The following is an 18330-nucleotide window of genomic DNA, read 5'->3' on the forward strand; positions in this document are numbered from 1 at the left end:
ACCACACCACTAACCCCCCCCCCCCCTCCACCCACCCCATAGCTGCTACATAAACATACGCTCCTATTTCTATCATTCGCTCCATTAACTTCCCAAAATTCATCACAGGTCAAACAACAACAGAAGGCTATAGTTTCTGAGAACATATGTGCTCTTTCTGCTGTTTCAGGTCTTCTACACTCCTGCCAAAAGTTTCTAACAAGTGTAAAATTAAGTCTTTGTAGTCCTAGAAACAAAAAGCCATGCCTCCACTTAATCATTTTTACACACCAGCCAAGCCAAAACAAGTAACTTTTATTCACTAGAATAACTGTCAGACACCATCTCTCCTTGCCTTTCCCTTCCCCTTCATATGTAGCCTTCTAAGCCCCTCTTCTCCCTTCCTGATGCATGGGAAGTATTCAACATATTCTTCATCCGTAATGCAAATTTAGGTTCAAAGAGTGACAAATCAAAGGAATCTGAAGGAGAAATGGTTTTCACAATTTACTCTCAGAATAACTGCTTGTTCTTGAACCAGGTAATATGTTGTGACTGGGAGGTGATACAGGACTTTAAGAAGTTCAGTTAGATTCCTGGCCCACAGAGCTGCAGGCACAGATGAATTCAGCTCGAGCAGCAGCATGTAGGTAATAAGCACAGATTCCTACTTGCCATCCACCCTTCTCCAGATGCAAATCTATAATTGCACATGCGGCCCCATTTGATCAAGCCTACAGCAGTAACATCAACACTGACTAAGGAATATAACATCTGGATGGTCTGGTAATAAAAGTACATTTTGTCCAGCTTTGTCAAGATCCAACAGCATGGAATACAATAGCTATAGACTTATGAAGGTCTCTTGTGTCAGCCCAGGAAACTTCAGCTAAAATAATTTTAAACTTCAGTTAATAGATGATGGACAATCCCAAGCAGGACCACTTAATATCCAAAAGATTTAGAAATGCCAAGTCAAGTAATCCTTACATATTGCAATTTGGTGTTTCCTTTTCCTTTCCTTCCTTTCCTCTCTCAAGCTGAGGCAATGGGAGAAAATTAACATCCTTTTCAAAAAAGCATTGCTCCTCAGTCCCCTTTTGTCATCAGAGTTGACCAAACAATCACCCCATTCTGTTCATATCATACCTACATCTCCCCCTTAGATTATTGGGGAATAATCTGCTTGACAATCTCTTCTATAATTTTACTGCTTTTGGTATTTAGGAGAGAAAGTGAAATCTATGTATCTCAGAGTAACTCCTGTTGGGTGCATCTTACAACTTTCCTTTTTCCTTTCAGCACACATTACAGTCACTTCCCCTATGAAAAAAACCACTATTGAATACAGTAGCAAAAGGATATCCTCACAACAGCTTTACCCAACCAAAAGAAAGTAATAGATCATCCTGTTCCTAAGACACAATTCTAACAAGATTTAAAACACAATAGAAAATACATAATTTACAACTTAACTTGGACTTACCCGTGGACTGGCTATGGACAGGAAGGACGGCAGCTCAGTCACCTGGCAGCACCGTACACATGAGGTAGCTGATCTCCTTCGATGTATGACATGATCTGAATAGCCAGTAACTGCTTTACAGTGGCTACTGAACACAAGGTTCTAAAAACAAAATTAAAATTAAGAAGTTACTATGTCTATAAAGAAAAATTCCTCTTAAATGTTGTAACAACCCATGAAAAAGACAAAGGACATTCACCAAGTATTTCTCTTTGCAAAAGGAAACTCCACACATCTGCTGCAGTGACAACGTACAGATCTCTGTGTAATTATCAGAACACTCAAATCCTGAAATGGTTGAAATCAGAATAGCTCATATCAATACTTGCCTTTATGTGCAGTTGGAACCAGAAACAAGTTTTTCCTTCTTTGAACCTTTTGACCTTAGCTTTTATAATGAAGGAAGTACCAGAATATTCTAGTAGGTCTGACCCTCAAGCTGTTTTGTAGCTACTCCTTTTCTGTATTCTGAAGCATGGGTAAAATGAAATTTGGCAGAGAAAAAAAATTGAGAGTCTAAATGAGATTGAACTGGTATCTTTGGACTTTCATCTTTTCCAACCTTTTCTTCCTTTCCTGTGCAAAATGGCTCTGAATTTTATCCTGAAGACTTTCAAGGTGCTAGCACAGTTACTCACACACATGAACACACCCATATGTAAAACCTGGAGTTTGCCACAAGTGTATCAATGTCCTTTTGATACAGAAAAATATATTGACTGAAAAGTGGGGGCACTGAGATGACACTGCAGTTTAAAGAAAGGAAAGCTCTTTGAAGATGCTCAACTCTATGCAGAAAAATAACAGAAAACTAAATTTTCTTTGCTCACATCAGTTATTATATTTCCTTTTTTATTGTAAATATCTGCATCAAACAATGAAATAAACTGCTTATAGACTAAGCTATTTTTGCTACTTAGTTTTTATTCTGACTCTTCTATATTCATAGCGACCAATTGTTATATATTGTTATGTATAATTGTTTCCTACAGTATGCAGAGCATTATTCTGCATGCTATAGGAAACAAGCGACAAAAAAAGAAACATTAAGAGGTATACCTCTCGCTGCCATAGGACCACAGGATGTGCCCTCCTGACAATTCTAGCAGTTCACTTAAGTAAAATGTAAACAGTATCTAAAGCTTTGGTGTTGTTCTGCCCCAGTTCCTAGCGCACCAAAATTAATTGCATGCTACTTTTATTTTACATAGCCTCCCAATTTTCTAAATTCCCAATGTTTGAAGTTCTAAACATCAGTGTACATGACAGAAGCAGACACCTTGTATATCATGTCATACACTGGATATACGCATTCCTACATATGTCAAAAAATGCTAGAAAACATCCACAGCAGTAGTCTATTATGGATCATGCATTCTGGGCCCTTTCTATTTCCAGATGTAAATGCACTGGGCAAGATGCAGATGGCTAGCACATATAATTTGGAACCTGCTGACAAGGGAGAAAAATAGTCTTACTGTACATACATGCTCGCACCACCTAAGAAATACAATCAGTCAATCCTAGCATGTAAGTGGGTCTTTCAGCTGCTACCAGTACGACTCATGGTCTGGAGCTGGCAAAAAGAAAGTTCATACTCTCTGACTGAACATCTGCTCCTCTACATAAAAGGTGAGAGCAGAAAGAGCTGACAATAGCCTTTCATTGACACTTAGCAGGGCTAAAAAGCACAGGTCAAAGCTTGGGCCACACTGATAATGTGAAGTGATCCCAAAACCAGGCTCTTACTCAGCTGGCAATTCTTTATCAGTAATGCTAGCTTAAGCAATAACTGCTTCACATGTTCACTCCTGTCCCTGCAGAGCCCCTTCTTGTTGGCTTAGCTGTCTGTACTCATTAAGATGCTGATCAAGATGAAAACAAACCCTCCACTCCAAGTTAGTTTGGTGATCTGTTTCACCACCTGGTAAAACAGGCCGTGTGCTGAAACAGCAGAGTGGGCAATGCAAGGCTGGGAGTACGTGGCTGTGGACAACGGATGCGAATGCTGGCTTACTCATCTGAGGACCAGAAACGGTGGCAACAAAGCACCAGCACTGCTGCCAAAAAGGGGGAGTCCCTTCCCATGACACAGTTGTGCCACTTCTTGTGTTAGTTTTATCACCCGTCACATCCCTCCACAAGCGTATTTAGCTACACATCTAATCAGAGAACAAATTCAACAGATATGAAAATAGAAAGTTTTCTGTGGTCAGCTCATTCAGGGATGTGACAGTGCAAGCCCACATCAGCGGAGGCAGGATTCAGCGGCTGGGAGTAACAAAAAGACAGCAAGGGTCAGAGAGGAAGAGCGACTTCTCTCAGCAACGGCAGGCTACTAGACAGACTCAGAACAACTGCTTTAGCTCAAAGCTGCTGTCTTCCCCACCCCTGGCCCAGACACTGGGCATACGGCTGATTTTACGATGAGGAATCAGCATTGCATGCAGTCACAAGAGGTTTCCAGTAAGTCTTACGACAGCAAGCATTAGCATACCGATTGTGGCCTGATCATCAGAGGGGTTCGTTAACTTTCTTTCCTGGAAAAGTGAGAGTACAAGAAATGGATAGAGAGGAAGCTAACAAACTGTAATTCCAAACCTATGCAAGTTTGTTACTTAATTCTCTTTTGGAAGCCAATATCGAAGAGCCATCAAAGATGGCTTTAGCCCAATTAGAAGTACCCAGGAAGAAACATAAAGGAAAACTGCCAAGAAGGTATCCAAAATAAGAGAAAAATATTATTTTTGTATACACACAGTATTAGAAGTAGGTCTTGTACATGGGCATTAATCTGGTTTTCAGCACCATGTTTCCTGTGTACAAATTATGAGCAGGTCACATAAGAAACATCCCCCTCTGAATTCCCTGACATATGCAGCCATTAAGTATTCATGAAGAGAGCAGACACCATATGTAACAGGGACAGCAGAAACTAGCTTCCCATCAGCCACATACATGGAAAAGACAGGGTAAGGTTACAGAACTGAACACAGCCACAGGTCCGAAATGGATCACAGACCTCAGTACAACAAAGCCAAGAACTGAAGAGGAGGATTGTTAAAAAATAAGAATGTACACATCTACCGCAACCATGCAGTCCAAAGTAAGTGTTGAAAGAGGCTTTCCTATATTGCAAACAGAGCTCCATATAAATATGGGTGATTGCTACCAGCATCTTAAGCTCATTAACACCCCTAATTTTTTTATAGAAAGAAATTTCGGAAAGCAAAGGAAAGAAGGGTTCATCTCAACAGATCAGATTTTATATTAATTTAAAGCAACGTATACAAATTAATACATGTTGTGGAGGCGCGGAGTAAAGGGCCTCACACTGCAAGGGATTTCTGTGTTTACATGAAGAAACTCATACTATCTTTAAACAGATGTTACCTCAATTTCAGAAAGATCCATTAAAAATAAATATGTTTTTTTGTCTACCAACTTATTTTCATAGTTTGTCTCTTATATCGGAAATGCTGATCTGAGCAGTTAAGAAAAGCCTTTCCAGATTTACACCATTTCCTTTTTCCTCTGTTTCTCCCCCTCCTCACTCCCTACATGTTACTATCTTATGAAGCCCTAGAGAAAGCCTCGGGGAATTTTACATTGAAAGTTTCTCAGATTTGGGCTAAGATAAAAAAAGTGAGTTCATTTACACTCACAATGATGCATGCTGCTAAAAGACAGGCGTGTAAAGGACAGTTTGTTTTTCAACTCTCCCTTTGGTTTTGCACTTTTTCTTTTTTTAAGATGTTCCATATGTAAGCTGTGCAAACAAAATTTTGCAAACATAGCTTATTTTAAAGTGACTTCAGGTGGTAATTTGTCTAACATAGAAAAGAATTCTAAAGAAACTGTCATAACTATAGGGCTAAGCTTCCTTTAGATTTACCGGGGTTATCACAAAAGCACTGTATTGCACACACCGATGAACTTTGCTCCTCAGCTGGCTGTTTTCTATGTAAAAGGTACTAGTTACACCAGTCACTAGTTACACACAGTCACAGCACTGGGACCCCGTGACACACAATTAATGACTTCCTCAAAGAGCAGAAATTATTTGGAGAAACCAAATTATATGTTTAAGTCTTGTCAGGTGGGTCTGTAGCCTATCCAAATGCTTTCCATTTCACTGTTAATATTACAACCTACATGTGCATATTTCCACATCTCATATTTAATATTTACAATGTTAACTCACCTTCTGTTCTTTAAGAAAACATAACAACTTTCATTTTAATATTTATACACACTAACCCAAAGGCCACGTAAAGATCTAGATTGTCTTTCTACATATGTAAAAATGAATGCTACATTCTGTAAGTGCATACAACTTCTGATACTATCTTCTACTCCTTTACTGTGAGGCTGCAACATTTATGACACCACACAAGTTTTCCTTAACCATACCAACAAGAGGACAGAGCCACAGTATAGTTTCAGAGATAAGCATTACACAGTCAGTATACAAATGGCTGAATGTAATCTCAAAAAAACTAACTGAAAGGAAATCCATACAGCATAGACATTTTAGCAAGCTAGACATGGAAACACAGAATATTTAAACACCAGCACAGCCAGAGTTAACTGGCATACACACTCAGTTGGCTTGCTCTTTGTTTGATAACTAGGAGGACTCATTTTGTTGGCTTTGCTGTTAACGCTGCAAAACATGACACCAAGCCCAAGGTTGGTTTCCTACTGCTTATGTGTCTTCAATTTCAACTTCCTCTACACGCTATTCAATTGAATTCTGGCTATCTCCTTTCCCCTTCCAGACTCATGAACAGAAGCAATATTCCCTAGAGAAATTTGGCACGACCTCACTGTTTCAGAAAAGATTTTTTTACTGCATATCTGCTAACTGCCCTAGATGCTTTCCTGACTCTATGCTAGCACTTTTGTAAACTTACTTCCCAGTGAAACGAATCAATGGAGCTATAACCTAACTCAGGAAATCAACAGCAATTTAGTCATAAAAAGACAAAACCTTCACACACATCCCAGGCAAAAGATTAGAGAAAATGGCCTTGCATTACACAGTAAGATGAACACATTTGGAGTATACCAGATAGCAGCAGAAGCAAATTTCAGAGTAGTAAGACATCATTGACAATGCTTGTCCACTAACTCTAAAACACCGCTAGGCTGAAGTCTCTGCTTTCCCTAGTTGCTGCAACAATGTATTGACTTGGAGAAGAAAAGAGCTGGTTTCAGTCAGAAAACAAGTATCTTACAGGTAGAAAAACATTACAAAACTCCTAAGCTTACATGTAGAATCTATCCCTGACAAATCATGAGTCTAGTTCTGTTGCTCCAGTAATATTTTTAAGACTTCTAATTAAACTGATTTATTTTTTACAGCAAGTTTTGAAATGTATCACCACATGGGAGGAAGATAGCTGTCAAACTATTTTTCTGCTCAGCACCCTGAACTTCATTAACTATAGCTAATAAAGCAGATAATAAAGTCATCCTGTTTCCAAGTTTGTTTTCCTCTGTTTTATAAGGATAGAAAGGTTTTCATCATTTCTCACTCATAAGCATTTGCTACTGTCTCCACATCACAGAAATTTTGCTTACCTGCAGCAAAGTGCAGCTGTGCAAGTTAGGGAAAGACAGTGGGAAATTTACATCAAGCAAGAAATCCCTGTTCCTCAGACAACGTGACCCCTGGTGTATCTCCCCTTCGGTCTCCATCCAGGAGCGCATGTGATGGAGCCTGTAGGATGCTTTCAGAGACAGGAAAAGAGCTAACCATCTGAAACAAAACACAGTAGATACATTTATTCATTGCTTTGTGAAAGAAAGGCTTGAGTATATTTACAACATAAGTCTATTTGACACAAATGTTTTTTCAGAATTTCAGGCTTGCAGTGTCCTAACTTAAAGGAAATAATTTTTGCTAGACATCTTCCAATTATATTACTCTTATTTCCATTTTTTTCAAAGGTGGCTTAACTGAATCTAAACGATTAAATCAGAATACACTTTGAAGCACTTCGTTTAAAAGGGTCAAGCCCAAGTCAGCCACTACTACGTAAAATTGCACTCTGACTTCTCTGTAAATTGCTCCATACATAAGTTATTCATAACAACCTGCATAATGAATGCAGAATTTATCATAAAGATCATTCAGATAGATCAAGAGAAATTTGTATTATGTTACTGAAACACAGACAAGAAACATTATTCCAAAATAACCACAACAATAAAATATTACACTTACAAAGCCCTAAGCAAAACACCTTTATTTATTAAGACAGACTTGCTTTTAATCTCAAGTTTCTTACAGTCACTATTTAACTTCAGTCAGAGTACTGTCTGTTGCAGAGTACACTATAACTTAAACAGATCACCTTCCTTTCCAAGATAATACAGTTCATGGTGCTAAAAATCCATTATCCTAAGCCTACGCCTTGGAATTCCATTCCATATTAAAAACAGGACATGTGGAAAGTAGACAATGTGGCTTGGAGATGAAGAACAACTATCACAGCACAAGCTTACTCCACATGTGTTACAACATACGCTCAAGTGCAATTGGTAAGCATTGCAATAAACTGGCCTTCAAAAGTCTGGATTCTGCGCTTGATAATGCCAGCAACCTACAGTGTGATCCTAAGCAAACTCTTCTGTTGCCCTTTGACCATCTTGTGTATTTACAACGTCAAATCTTTGTAACAGAGGTTTTCTTTTGACAGAGGCATAAAAATTGCCTTGCATAATGGTGCCCTATACTTAGAGGAACACTCTAGAAGTTGCTATAATATTAGATAATGATAGACAAATGATAATATTAGGAGGCATAGAAAACACAGGTTTACAGAGAGATGCCTCCAACTGTACTTTTCCTGTAACTACTAAAAGAGAAAAAAAAAAAAGTTGTCCTCACCTGGCTAAATGTCCCTGATTCATGAGGTTTGCCATTTCCGCTGGAGAGACATCAATAAACCGGAGGAAAGAAAAACAGCTTTCTTCATTGATGCCTATGTCACAGAAACACTGAAGTTAGGCCAACACGTTTCACAGACATTCATAGCTGAAAACAATAAACTTACTTCATGAATTCAAGGTACACATTCTCTGACATATGACAAATCTAGGTGAATAAACAGGAGATCCTAATTTACCTAGATCTTTTAGAAATACTGAAAATTTAATTGCTGTTGCCTGACTCCAAGTTCCAGTTCATCTTCCAGTCTGGGCAAGAGAAGGGCATTTACCAAGACAGACAAATACGTTCTAGGCCAGAAAACCATGCAGCCAGTAAGGACATTGATTTCGCCTACTAAGAATCAATAGGCAGCGTGAGCGTTTGCAAATCCAAACACGTATCTGCCAGACGGCTGACCAGAACACGCATACCTCAGGATGCCTGCCAAACATGCTCCCTCTTACCCAGCCAGTCAGTCAAACGTGTTGGAAGGAGATGTAGGAATTGGTAAAGGAATGTGAGCATGGGCATAAGGATGCAACAGATACAGTGAGGATGATGGATACACCGCAGTGAATGGTGGGGAGCAGAAGAGATATGTTCCACTGTTAATGAAGAAAGCCTTTCAGGCCCACCCATGTACACTGCATATCCCCAATACCATTCATATCTTTTTATTTTTTAACTTCTACACAAAAATTATCTTCCCAAAATTATTTTCCTTTTATGGTATGCCAAAAAGGGTCCCCAAGAAAAAGCCTATTATGAATACCAAAACAAACAGAAACCAGAATAATCAGCAAGACATACAGAAGTCAGAGAGTTACAGGCAAGTATAGAGTCCTGTAGCTGCATCTAGTTCTTACTTGAAAAGGGTTCTGCATAGCTGAACAGGTCCATGCTAACAGATTTCAGCATAGTAATGGCAGCCAGTATCTCTCTTGCTTTTTTCTCCCAAAGTTTTTCCAACCCCAGTAGCTGAGCAATCTAGTTAGCTCTTTTTAGTGAAAAAAATTCAATAATCTATAATAATCAATTGTATTTGTCAATATAAGCAGCTTATGTGGGTTTTTTGCTCATTGATTAGATCCTGGGTCACTTGCATCTCATCTACTTTTTACTTAAAAGAGAAGCTGAGTTTAACATACAATACAGAATGTACTGAAATGAATCCAAGATTTCTCTGAATTGAATCTGTGAAAAATTCACATTAGACTAAAAAGGCAGGATTAAACCCTTGAAGCAAGTTAAAAAAGACAGGAGGAATGGAACAAGAGACTGCAGTAGGATTAAGGAGTGACCAAATAACAAGCTGTCCGTAGATTATTCTTCCAGCTGCTTCCATCCTTTCCTCATTGAGCAAATGAAATATATGTACAAGTACAAATGCTAACAGAATTCTAACAAGTTGTAATCAGATTATCTCAGAGGACTAACTGATCTGGCCTCTCAGTCCTTCCCCCTGAATAAGGCATATTACAACATCACATGCAAGTGTGCAACCCAGCTTGCTTCCCAGGACTGTAAACCTACCCTTCCTATGAAAGAGAGATTGCTGGATGTAGTCTGGTGCAAATGGCGAAAGTAAAACCCGTAACCACCTGAAAATGAAAGCAACAAAACCAAACAAAATCACTAAGAAGGTGTTAACACATACAATGTTCAATTACACAATCAGCAGAAAATGCAGAGTAACTATTCAGTTCTTCATTGTAAGTATTTCAGCACTCTGGATATCTGGAATTGCATGGCAGTAAGAGAAAAGCATCATCAGTCCACATGCACTACTGTTAATTTGACACTGAGACACACCATTGTTCTGGAATTGCATTTTACACTGTAGAACAGTTAGTCTCATCTTCAAACATGGCTTTCTCATCTCTGTCCTGAGCACTTCTCATAACTGAATGCAAACAAAATTAATCAAGAACTGCCACAGTCGGAGAAAACAGCAAACTGCACTTGGGCAGCTTCTATTCATCCAACGTAAGCATTAAAAGCTGTCAAGGCACTAGTAGATGCTCACGATATACCACATCACAACAGACAGATACTGATAGCTTCCTTAAACATGAAAACTCACTGAAGGGAAACAAGGTTTTAAGAATTCTTTTAAAGCTTAATTCTATTACACATCATCATCAACAACTCTAAATTCCTTTTCCTGACTTCCTTATTCCATCAAAGGGATATTTGATGATCAGGATTCCACCAAGAAGGAGCATCAGATATCAGATGCTTAACAGCTGAATGAACGAAATAAAACTAGGAATGCATTGCTTGGCCAATGTCATTTAAGTGCATCAGGTAAGTGAGTTAATTAGCACTTACAAAGCTAAAATAAGTATAAGTAATAATACTAAATATGCTAAGCTGGAGAGGAAGTGGAGTAGACTTGCCTGTCCCGTGAGTGGTTAAAGACCCTGATCTGTCCGTGACGGTAGATGAACTTTGAAATCTGGTATGGCTTTAGGGAGATGTGAAATGGAGACCAAGTTTCTTGTCGCTCAAACAGCTCTGGGTGATTGCACACCTATAAGAAAGATAGCATGTCAAACACTGGGAGGAATTAATTTAGTCTGATGCAGCATTTACATCCCAAATCAACTACGACTATTGATCACTAAAACTTTAATATTGATTAGTATGTCACAGTTATTTTAGTATATCTACTCAAATTTGAATACTGCATCATATCTTTTCCTATTCACATAACAGCTATTGCCTCTTCTTCCCAATTGAATTATTTCCTTCAACAACCAATTTGGAACCAAATCAGTTAGCAGATGCTTGCACCATTTGGCTAAAGCTCTTCTATCCCAACATCATGCTACACTGCATCAGAAACACAACTGAACTGCATGCAAATTTAGCTTGCCTATGCCAGAAATTTTTTTTATATGGTGTTTTCTAGAAGCCGTATTTTAGTTCTCTGCTCACGAATGATTGTACTTTTAAAAATTATTTAAAATAGCCTTACCTTCCTGAACTGCATGACTAGATTCATGAGACTACTAGTGGTGGTCTGTGCTTGCTGAGTAGTGCCCATCGAGGACTGCAGGAGGTCATCAATAGAGATTTTGTTTTTCAGAGCTTGGTACAACAGCTTCTGTCGACTTGTCTGCTGGCAGTACATAAGAATTTCAATCTGCAAAATAGTAATGAAGATTTAGCCTTTTCTGTCTCTGAAATGGAGGATGACCACATCAGTACACACAAAGCAGAGAGAAACATATCTTAAGGAAAACATAACTTTCTCAGAAAATACATATGTAGGCAGTCGCATTCATATCTGTATTTCAGGATCCAACCTGGGAAGGACTTAACCAATAGGTGTGTTTTAGAAGGTTTAGGTTATGATGTAGGAGACAGACCTTTAGAAGTATGTGAGCACAACTAAGTAAACAGATAGATTATTAAGAAGCTCTGAAAACATCACATCTGCAGCTGATCAGCTTAAAATCTGACCTCAATCTACTATCCCACTGTTAAAATGCTACCCATTTAGAGCTGTCTTAAACAGGTGTCAGGAGCCCATGATAACAACAGGTGCATCACATAACAACAGTGTCTGTGGGAAGTTCTAGTTTTGAAATTAATAAGCACATCAGAACAAAGTAGATGTCTCTTAGCCAGTGGTCCCAAAACCCAGGGACATGTTTACCACAAGATCATCCAGTATTGCTAACATCCATATGAAATTAAGAGACTAACAAGAGAGAAGAGTATGATGTTGCCACTATGCATTTCTTACTCTTTACGAGTAAGCAAAAGGAATCCTAAATCCACGCCAGTTCCTTCACAAAAGCAATTGGAAATGTTTATCACCCAATCATTGTTGTATCAATCTCCTTCACTTCAATTAGTGGTATTTCTGTCAACTTAATCAGGCTTAAAGATTTTTTATTTGTAACTGTTAACAAAATGTTTTCCCTAGAAGAAAAGTTTATTAATTAGGAGTTCTTCAGTTACATTCACTTCCAATGAGATTGCTGGGACACGGTGCCAGAAACTGAAGGTCCATGAAAGGTCTACAATCAAATTTCAGGTATGCAGACTGACAAATGAGTTTGCAAAAACCAGATTAGAGAACAGAGCTATGACAATAAAGTTTAAATACTCATTCCAGATAAATACTTTTTCTCACCTTATCTGACAGCTCATTTTCCACATCCTTCTTGATTCTTCTCAACATGAAAGGCTTCAGGATCATGTGCAAGCGGGATAGCTGGTCTGAAATACAGGGAATGGGGAAGAAGGAACGATTACTTCACCAAAGAAGAAAACTATATGGTGTTCTACTACAAATTAAGTAGTAATTACTTACTGCTCAGCCATTTCCCCCATACGAGTTCTTACAGTACAGAGTTGGCATTTTTCTGATTTTTCTTTTTTTAAACAGTGTAGCTCGGCACCCATTTAACTTATGAATCTAAAGATCTGCTTCAAAGAATGAACTTCTAAAGCATTTTATGTGTTTTATATTCCTCTAGGCTGAACAATATGGGCTTAAATTTATCACTCACTATTACTGAAGAAGAAAGTATCAGATGAGACATTGCTAATTCATGAAAAGAGATAATTACAGTTCTAAGTTTTGCCTCCCAAAATTAGAGCACCACAAAAACAGGGCATACTGCATTGACAGACAACTGCAGTCTTTACGATAACCTGTAAAAACAAAGTTCTGGGTATTTGAGAACTCTTAAAGCCTTTACTTCTGTGACAAGTTCCAACTGTGCTGTGTTCTACTCCAATTACAAATCAGCTATTTTACCTAGCTAGATTTTTTTACATAATTATCCCCTAAAATTTACTGTGAAGGTGTTTGTTGTTGTTTTTTAAAGAATTTTTATGCTTTTCTTCTGGAGCTCAAAAAGTGTTTAGCACTTTGTGTCATAACTTTTATGTCTAGAGCTTGTAACACACTCAGGAGATCTCCAAGATTATGTGCTCTATAGAAACTTACAAATATTTAAAATATTTGTTCTCCTGTGTTTGGGAAGGAGGAGGACTGAAGACAAGTAGCAAATCAACATTTTCACCACATGTTTTTCTATTCACTACAGATGCTACATTACAGTCAGAAACACAAACCTTGACATAAACTATGGACAACAATCCATAACAATCCATAACATTCCAATCCCATTATGCACCCTCTGCTTTAGATGACATTTCTCATACAAAAAAATGAGTGATAAAGTTTATCCATTAGTAGTTGGAAAAGGCGACAGACTTTTAATATAAAAACTACTGCAGTTACACACTGCACTCACTCTCATCAATGGCGGATTTGTTCTCTGCATGGCTCTCTATGTCCTTAGAAAACCACTCATTGAACTCTTCATGGGAATCAAACAGTGTTGGCATGATAAAATGCAGCAGGGCCCACAGCTAAAAGGAGAGGAGAAAACAGTAGATCAGCAAAAGTCACCCTACTCTGGACAATGTAATTGGGGATCCCAAACCCTTGCAGCTCTTCATGAGCAAAATTACTTTACTAGATCATGAGACATGGCAAAATTAAACAAAAATCCAGCCGCATCCTCTTCCCGCCCCCAGACAAATGCCAGATATATCAACTTAACAAAACACCATTAGAAAGCAGTGAGAAACACAGCACAATGATTTCAGCCAACAGAAGAAAAAGCCACAAGAATTAGATTTCATCCTGTAATCTAGGTATTACTAACTATCAGGTATCTTCAGTTTTATTTGAATGCGTGGCATATTTCCAAATTTTCCCCTCCCAGAGCTGATTCCATGTTTGTTTGCCAGTGGTTTGCTACAAGCATGATCCCACAACCACACAAATACAACAGGTTTCTCAACTGTTCACACATATTTAGTATATATTCTTGTTATAAAGAAAAGTCCACTCTTGTGAGCTCCCCAATACCTCAGCCATCGTGTTCTGGATTGGGGTCCCAGTCAACAACAATCTATTTCGACACTGGAACTGTAGCAGGATCTTCCAACGAACACTGATGAATAAAATGAAGAAAAATCATTAAAACTGTTTTTTGTAGAAGGATATGAAACATAAGGTATTTTAAGACCAATTGCTTCCAGTGACCTTCCCAAATGATTTTTGGAGGTCACTGGGTAAAACTATGACAGCTACTCCCCAGTCTTTCAAAAGACAATTACAGGAAGAAGTAGCCTTTTACAAATTACAAAGAAACGTGCATAATTTATTATATTTTTCTAAGTATCTTTTAACTCATTTTTAATACAAATGCTTGAATACGAATAAAATCTCATCATCAAATAATTAACTTCCCAAAAGAAACAGTTATTATGAATCAGAATGTCATGTATTTTTCAGACTTTACAACACTAAGTGTATGGGCCACTGTGGCTGGAGTGCTGAGCTATACATTACAATCCTCTTAAAGGGGCAGTTTCCAAAGAATGCTGAAGAGACAGACTTCGGTCAGAATGAGTCTGCATCTAAAGCAGCCTTTAACTTACTGCGTACAGTGGCAACTTGGGCAAAGGTTATGGGAAAGCAATTACAGAAGTAAAGACCGACAAATCTATTACTTGAAAACAACCAGAAAACTTTCTGGCACAGAGTCTTATGACAAAGACTGGGCTTTACTGAAGCCAACAGTATTCACAGGGTTCTGACCTTCATTTGTGTCTGGAAGTGCTACTGAAGGAGGAATCAAAATAATGCATCTAATGGAGCCAATATAAGCAATACACACCAAAGACTACAGACACTAGTTCACTAGGCAGAATTCTGTGAGTAGTCAGGAAAGAAGGTGAACAGCATTTCACACTGTTTTGTTTAACTGTCCTGTACTCCTTTTTAATTACATTTTACATATTTGCAGAAGGAAAATCTAAATGCAAAAAACTAGCGGATCAATCCAGCGTCACAGAGTTATACAGATACTTAACTAGGTTAGACACCGAAAGGTTCTTATGTGTGTCAATTTTAACTTCTATCAATTTGTGTAACCTTGATGTTTTCTTAATATTCCTTCAAGAGATTGATACAGAGGGAAGAATTTGTTTCCAGTTAATTTATTACCTGGAGCTACTCTTGAGTGCTTGCGCTTCATCCAGCACCATATATTGCCACTTCACTCGCTGGAAATACTTCACATCCTGTACTACTAGCTGATAACTGGTAATCACCACGTGGAAAGGAGCATCCTGAGTATACAGTGTCTTCTATAACCACAAAATAAGAAACAAATGTCCACATAATGTAAATACATTGTGAAGAGTTCACTTGTGTATACTGTAATTTCAGACTTCTGTTTCATAATCTTTTCTCATTATTACCGCATTTTTCCCCAGCTGACTTTTAATTAATTACAGCACGGTTATTCAGCTGGTGGATCTGGACTTCAGCCCATTAGTCCCTGAACAATTTCAGATGCTTCTTAACGTGCCAGACAAGACCCCGGCATTGAACCCTACAAAATGCTGTTGTTAAATTAGGAACAATCTGACAGGCCTGCAGGGATGCTAGACATGGGCATCCTGAGTTAGGTTACTCAAATAGAATAAACAGTCCTTGACACTGAAACTTCCTGCTTTATTTACAGAGCTCTAGTTTCTTCAAACGAACTCCATACTGCCCTGAATTGCCCTGTACTGTATTGCTCTCCAGCACAAGAGAAGCCTTCTACCTCATTATCTTAATGAAAGTGCTACTACATGGATGAAGAAACAGAACTCTCTATCTACACATCATTTAGCCTGGTGGGGTGTACTAACAGTTTCTGGTTTACTCATCACAAATAACAAAAATAGTCGAAGCACATGGGCATGCTGGTATTACCTGACTCCAGAACTTCCTGATCACCTTTCTATCATGGGGATTTCCCCAATAAGGTAGCACCTGGAACAGTACAAAAGTAGAAAGACGTTATTTTCAAATAAAGATATACCTGCTCTAGATTTTTATACTATTTATTCTACAAAATGAGAAAGACAGACCTCTTTCTCCAAAACAACAAAAAGGGAAATTATCTTTCTTAACACAGAGAAAAATCAGAAAGCACTTAAAAATACTTAGAAACAGAGCATTCCAGGCAAAGGTATGAAGCAACTTAGGCTTAGTACAAAGAGTAGATCAAGCTATGGTAAGAATCTCAAAATGTGCAGTAGCGTGTTACGCCTTCTAGTCAGGTTTTTCTAAAAATTAAAAATTATACTTTGCTTATGTCAGAAAGAGGTCTGCCCTCAACTGCTACAGTTAACCCTACAGGACTCATTCTACTACAGTGGGCTCATTCTCCTGTTCAATGTTCCCGGTTGTCCCGCTCGTTTTGTATTTCAGAACTGTCCCCAAAAATCTGAGATAAAGTTAAAACATCTGGCCTGGACATATTTAATATAAGAATTTTAAGAAGTAAGCACTACTGCCAGAGAAATCTGTTAATCCATTTATAGCTCAGAATTTCATGGGTCCTATTGCTCAGAACAGATCTTTGCAGTGAACTGAAGTGAGTTACTGGTTAATAATATTGTACTGCCATCTTCTGTCTGATGAAAGGACCACACTCAACTAAGACTGGAAGTGAGGAATGCTGGTTTCTGAGGTTGTGAGAGGTCTTAAACATCTCCATCCTTCAACTGACAAGCTCCAAATTTCAAAGTGCCTTTATCTGAATATTCTTCCAACTGTTCTGAAATAAGGATGCTAGTAAAAAACCATCAAACTAACCGAAAAAGTGATTTGCCTTTTAGTTTACATATTCTGCCATGGACCTGAAGAAATTAATTCACTGTGATTTACTACAAACATAATTGACTACATGCTTCTGTATGATAAGAAGCACTTGTGTATGATTAGAAGCAGGAACAAAACTGGTTGAAAAAGATTGATCAAAGTTGTAAATATGTAACAAACATAAGTTTAGAAAACTTTTTTTTAAAAAATGTTCTGTTCCATGGATGAGGTAAACATTATTATGCAATAAACCCAAAGAACAGCTATATAATGACAGAAACAGATTTTTTTTTTAATCAAAAAAGGGAAAATTATATTTTCACAAGCATCCTGACTGCATTTTTGAAATGTTTTCCGTATTTCATTCATGAGAAGGAGAAAGGATGAACAGTTGCTCGCCTATTCTATACAATGAACTGATTAAAGGAAATGAGAGACTAAGTAGGTAGAATGGCCAACTGCTCTAATGTTTTCTACTCCCGTGGTTTTAGTCAGGGCCCTTATTGTTATGGGCTATGCAAATACATAAATAGATTATTTTTAGGTTTTTTTTTAAAAGTAACTCCTCACTAACTCAAGCATTTCTATTTCTTCATCCATTTCTTTGAAGTCTCAGTAATCCCAATTTATCCCAAAATATAAGTCACTTGAATCATCAAGTATTGAACTATGTTCTAGCACAACTTCTCCTCATATAGATACCTCAAACTATACACCACCATAAGCGACATACAGTCTCATCAGGGATCTGCAGAGCAAGCTATTTGGTAAAAGGCAAGTCCTTTAATATTGCCCTACCCCAGATCAAGAAATCAAATATTACTTATAGTAATACTTCCAAGTCTTTTCCTCCACCTTATTAAGCAGCCAAGAGATTCAAACAATTAGCCTGGAGGTTACTGGTATACTGGTTACTTATAACTAGGTGTCTTTTACTGTTGTTATATGTTCTCTGTTAAAAAGAAAATCAGATGTTTAAAAAAAAACAACTGATCAAGACCCCTTCATATCAAAGGTTACTACATTAACAACTCAAATATTTAAACTATAATCTGTTCTCCGTTGCAGATGTAACTGCAAGCTTCTGACACTTTTGTCTATCTTTAATTCTAAAATTTCAGCACTACACGTTCTTTTCAAATCTTCCTTTGCAACACTCCAATGTTTTCCACTGGGGAATATGTAAGC

At 37.9% G+C, this 18330-nt stretch overlaps 1 protein-coding gene across 1 annotated transcript in view; it reads right to left on the minus strand.

The window, feature by feature from the left end:
- Nucleotides 1-18330, minus strand: part of INO80 (INO80 complex subunit) — a 66901-nt gene that overhangs the window by 27062 nt on the left and 21509 nt on the right. The window contains exons 15-25 of the mRNA XM_009277539.2: nucleotides 16249-16308; nucleotides 15490-15632; nucleotides 14347-14431; nucleotides 13724-13841; nucleotides 12592-12677; nucleotides 11425-11592; nucleotides 10844-10977; nucleotides 9978-10045; nucleotides 8403-8496; nucleotides 7091-7268; nucleotides 1466-1606 (exon numbers count right to left, since the gene is read on the minus strand). Coding sequence (XP_009275814.1) covers nucleotides 1466-1606; nucleotides 7091-7268; nucleotides 8403-8496; nucleotides 9978-10045; nucleotides 10844-10977; nucleotides 11425-11592; nucleotides 12592-12677; nucleotides 13724-13841; nucleotides 14347-14431; nucleotides 15490-15632; nucleotides 16249-16308 — 1275 coding nt within the window. The remainder of the gene's footprint in view (nucleotides 1-1465; nucleotides 1607-7090; nucleotides 7269-8402; nucleotides 8497-9977; nucleotides 10046-10843; nucleotides 10978-11424; nucleotides 11593-12591; nucleotides 12678-13723; nucleotides 13842-14346; nucleotides 14432-15489; nucleotides 15633-16248; nucleotides 16309-18330) is intronic.

This window comes from Aptenodytes forsteri, unplaced genomic scaffold (assembly GCF_000699145.1).
Source record: "Aptenodytes forsteri isolate BGI_AS27 unplaced genomic scaffold, ASM69914v1 Scaffold146, whole genome shotgun sequence".
In the NCBI taxonomy this organism is placed as follows: domain Eukaryota; kingdom Metazoa; phylum Chordata; class Aves; order Sphenisciformes; family Spheniscidae; genus Aptenodytes; species Aptenodytes forsteri.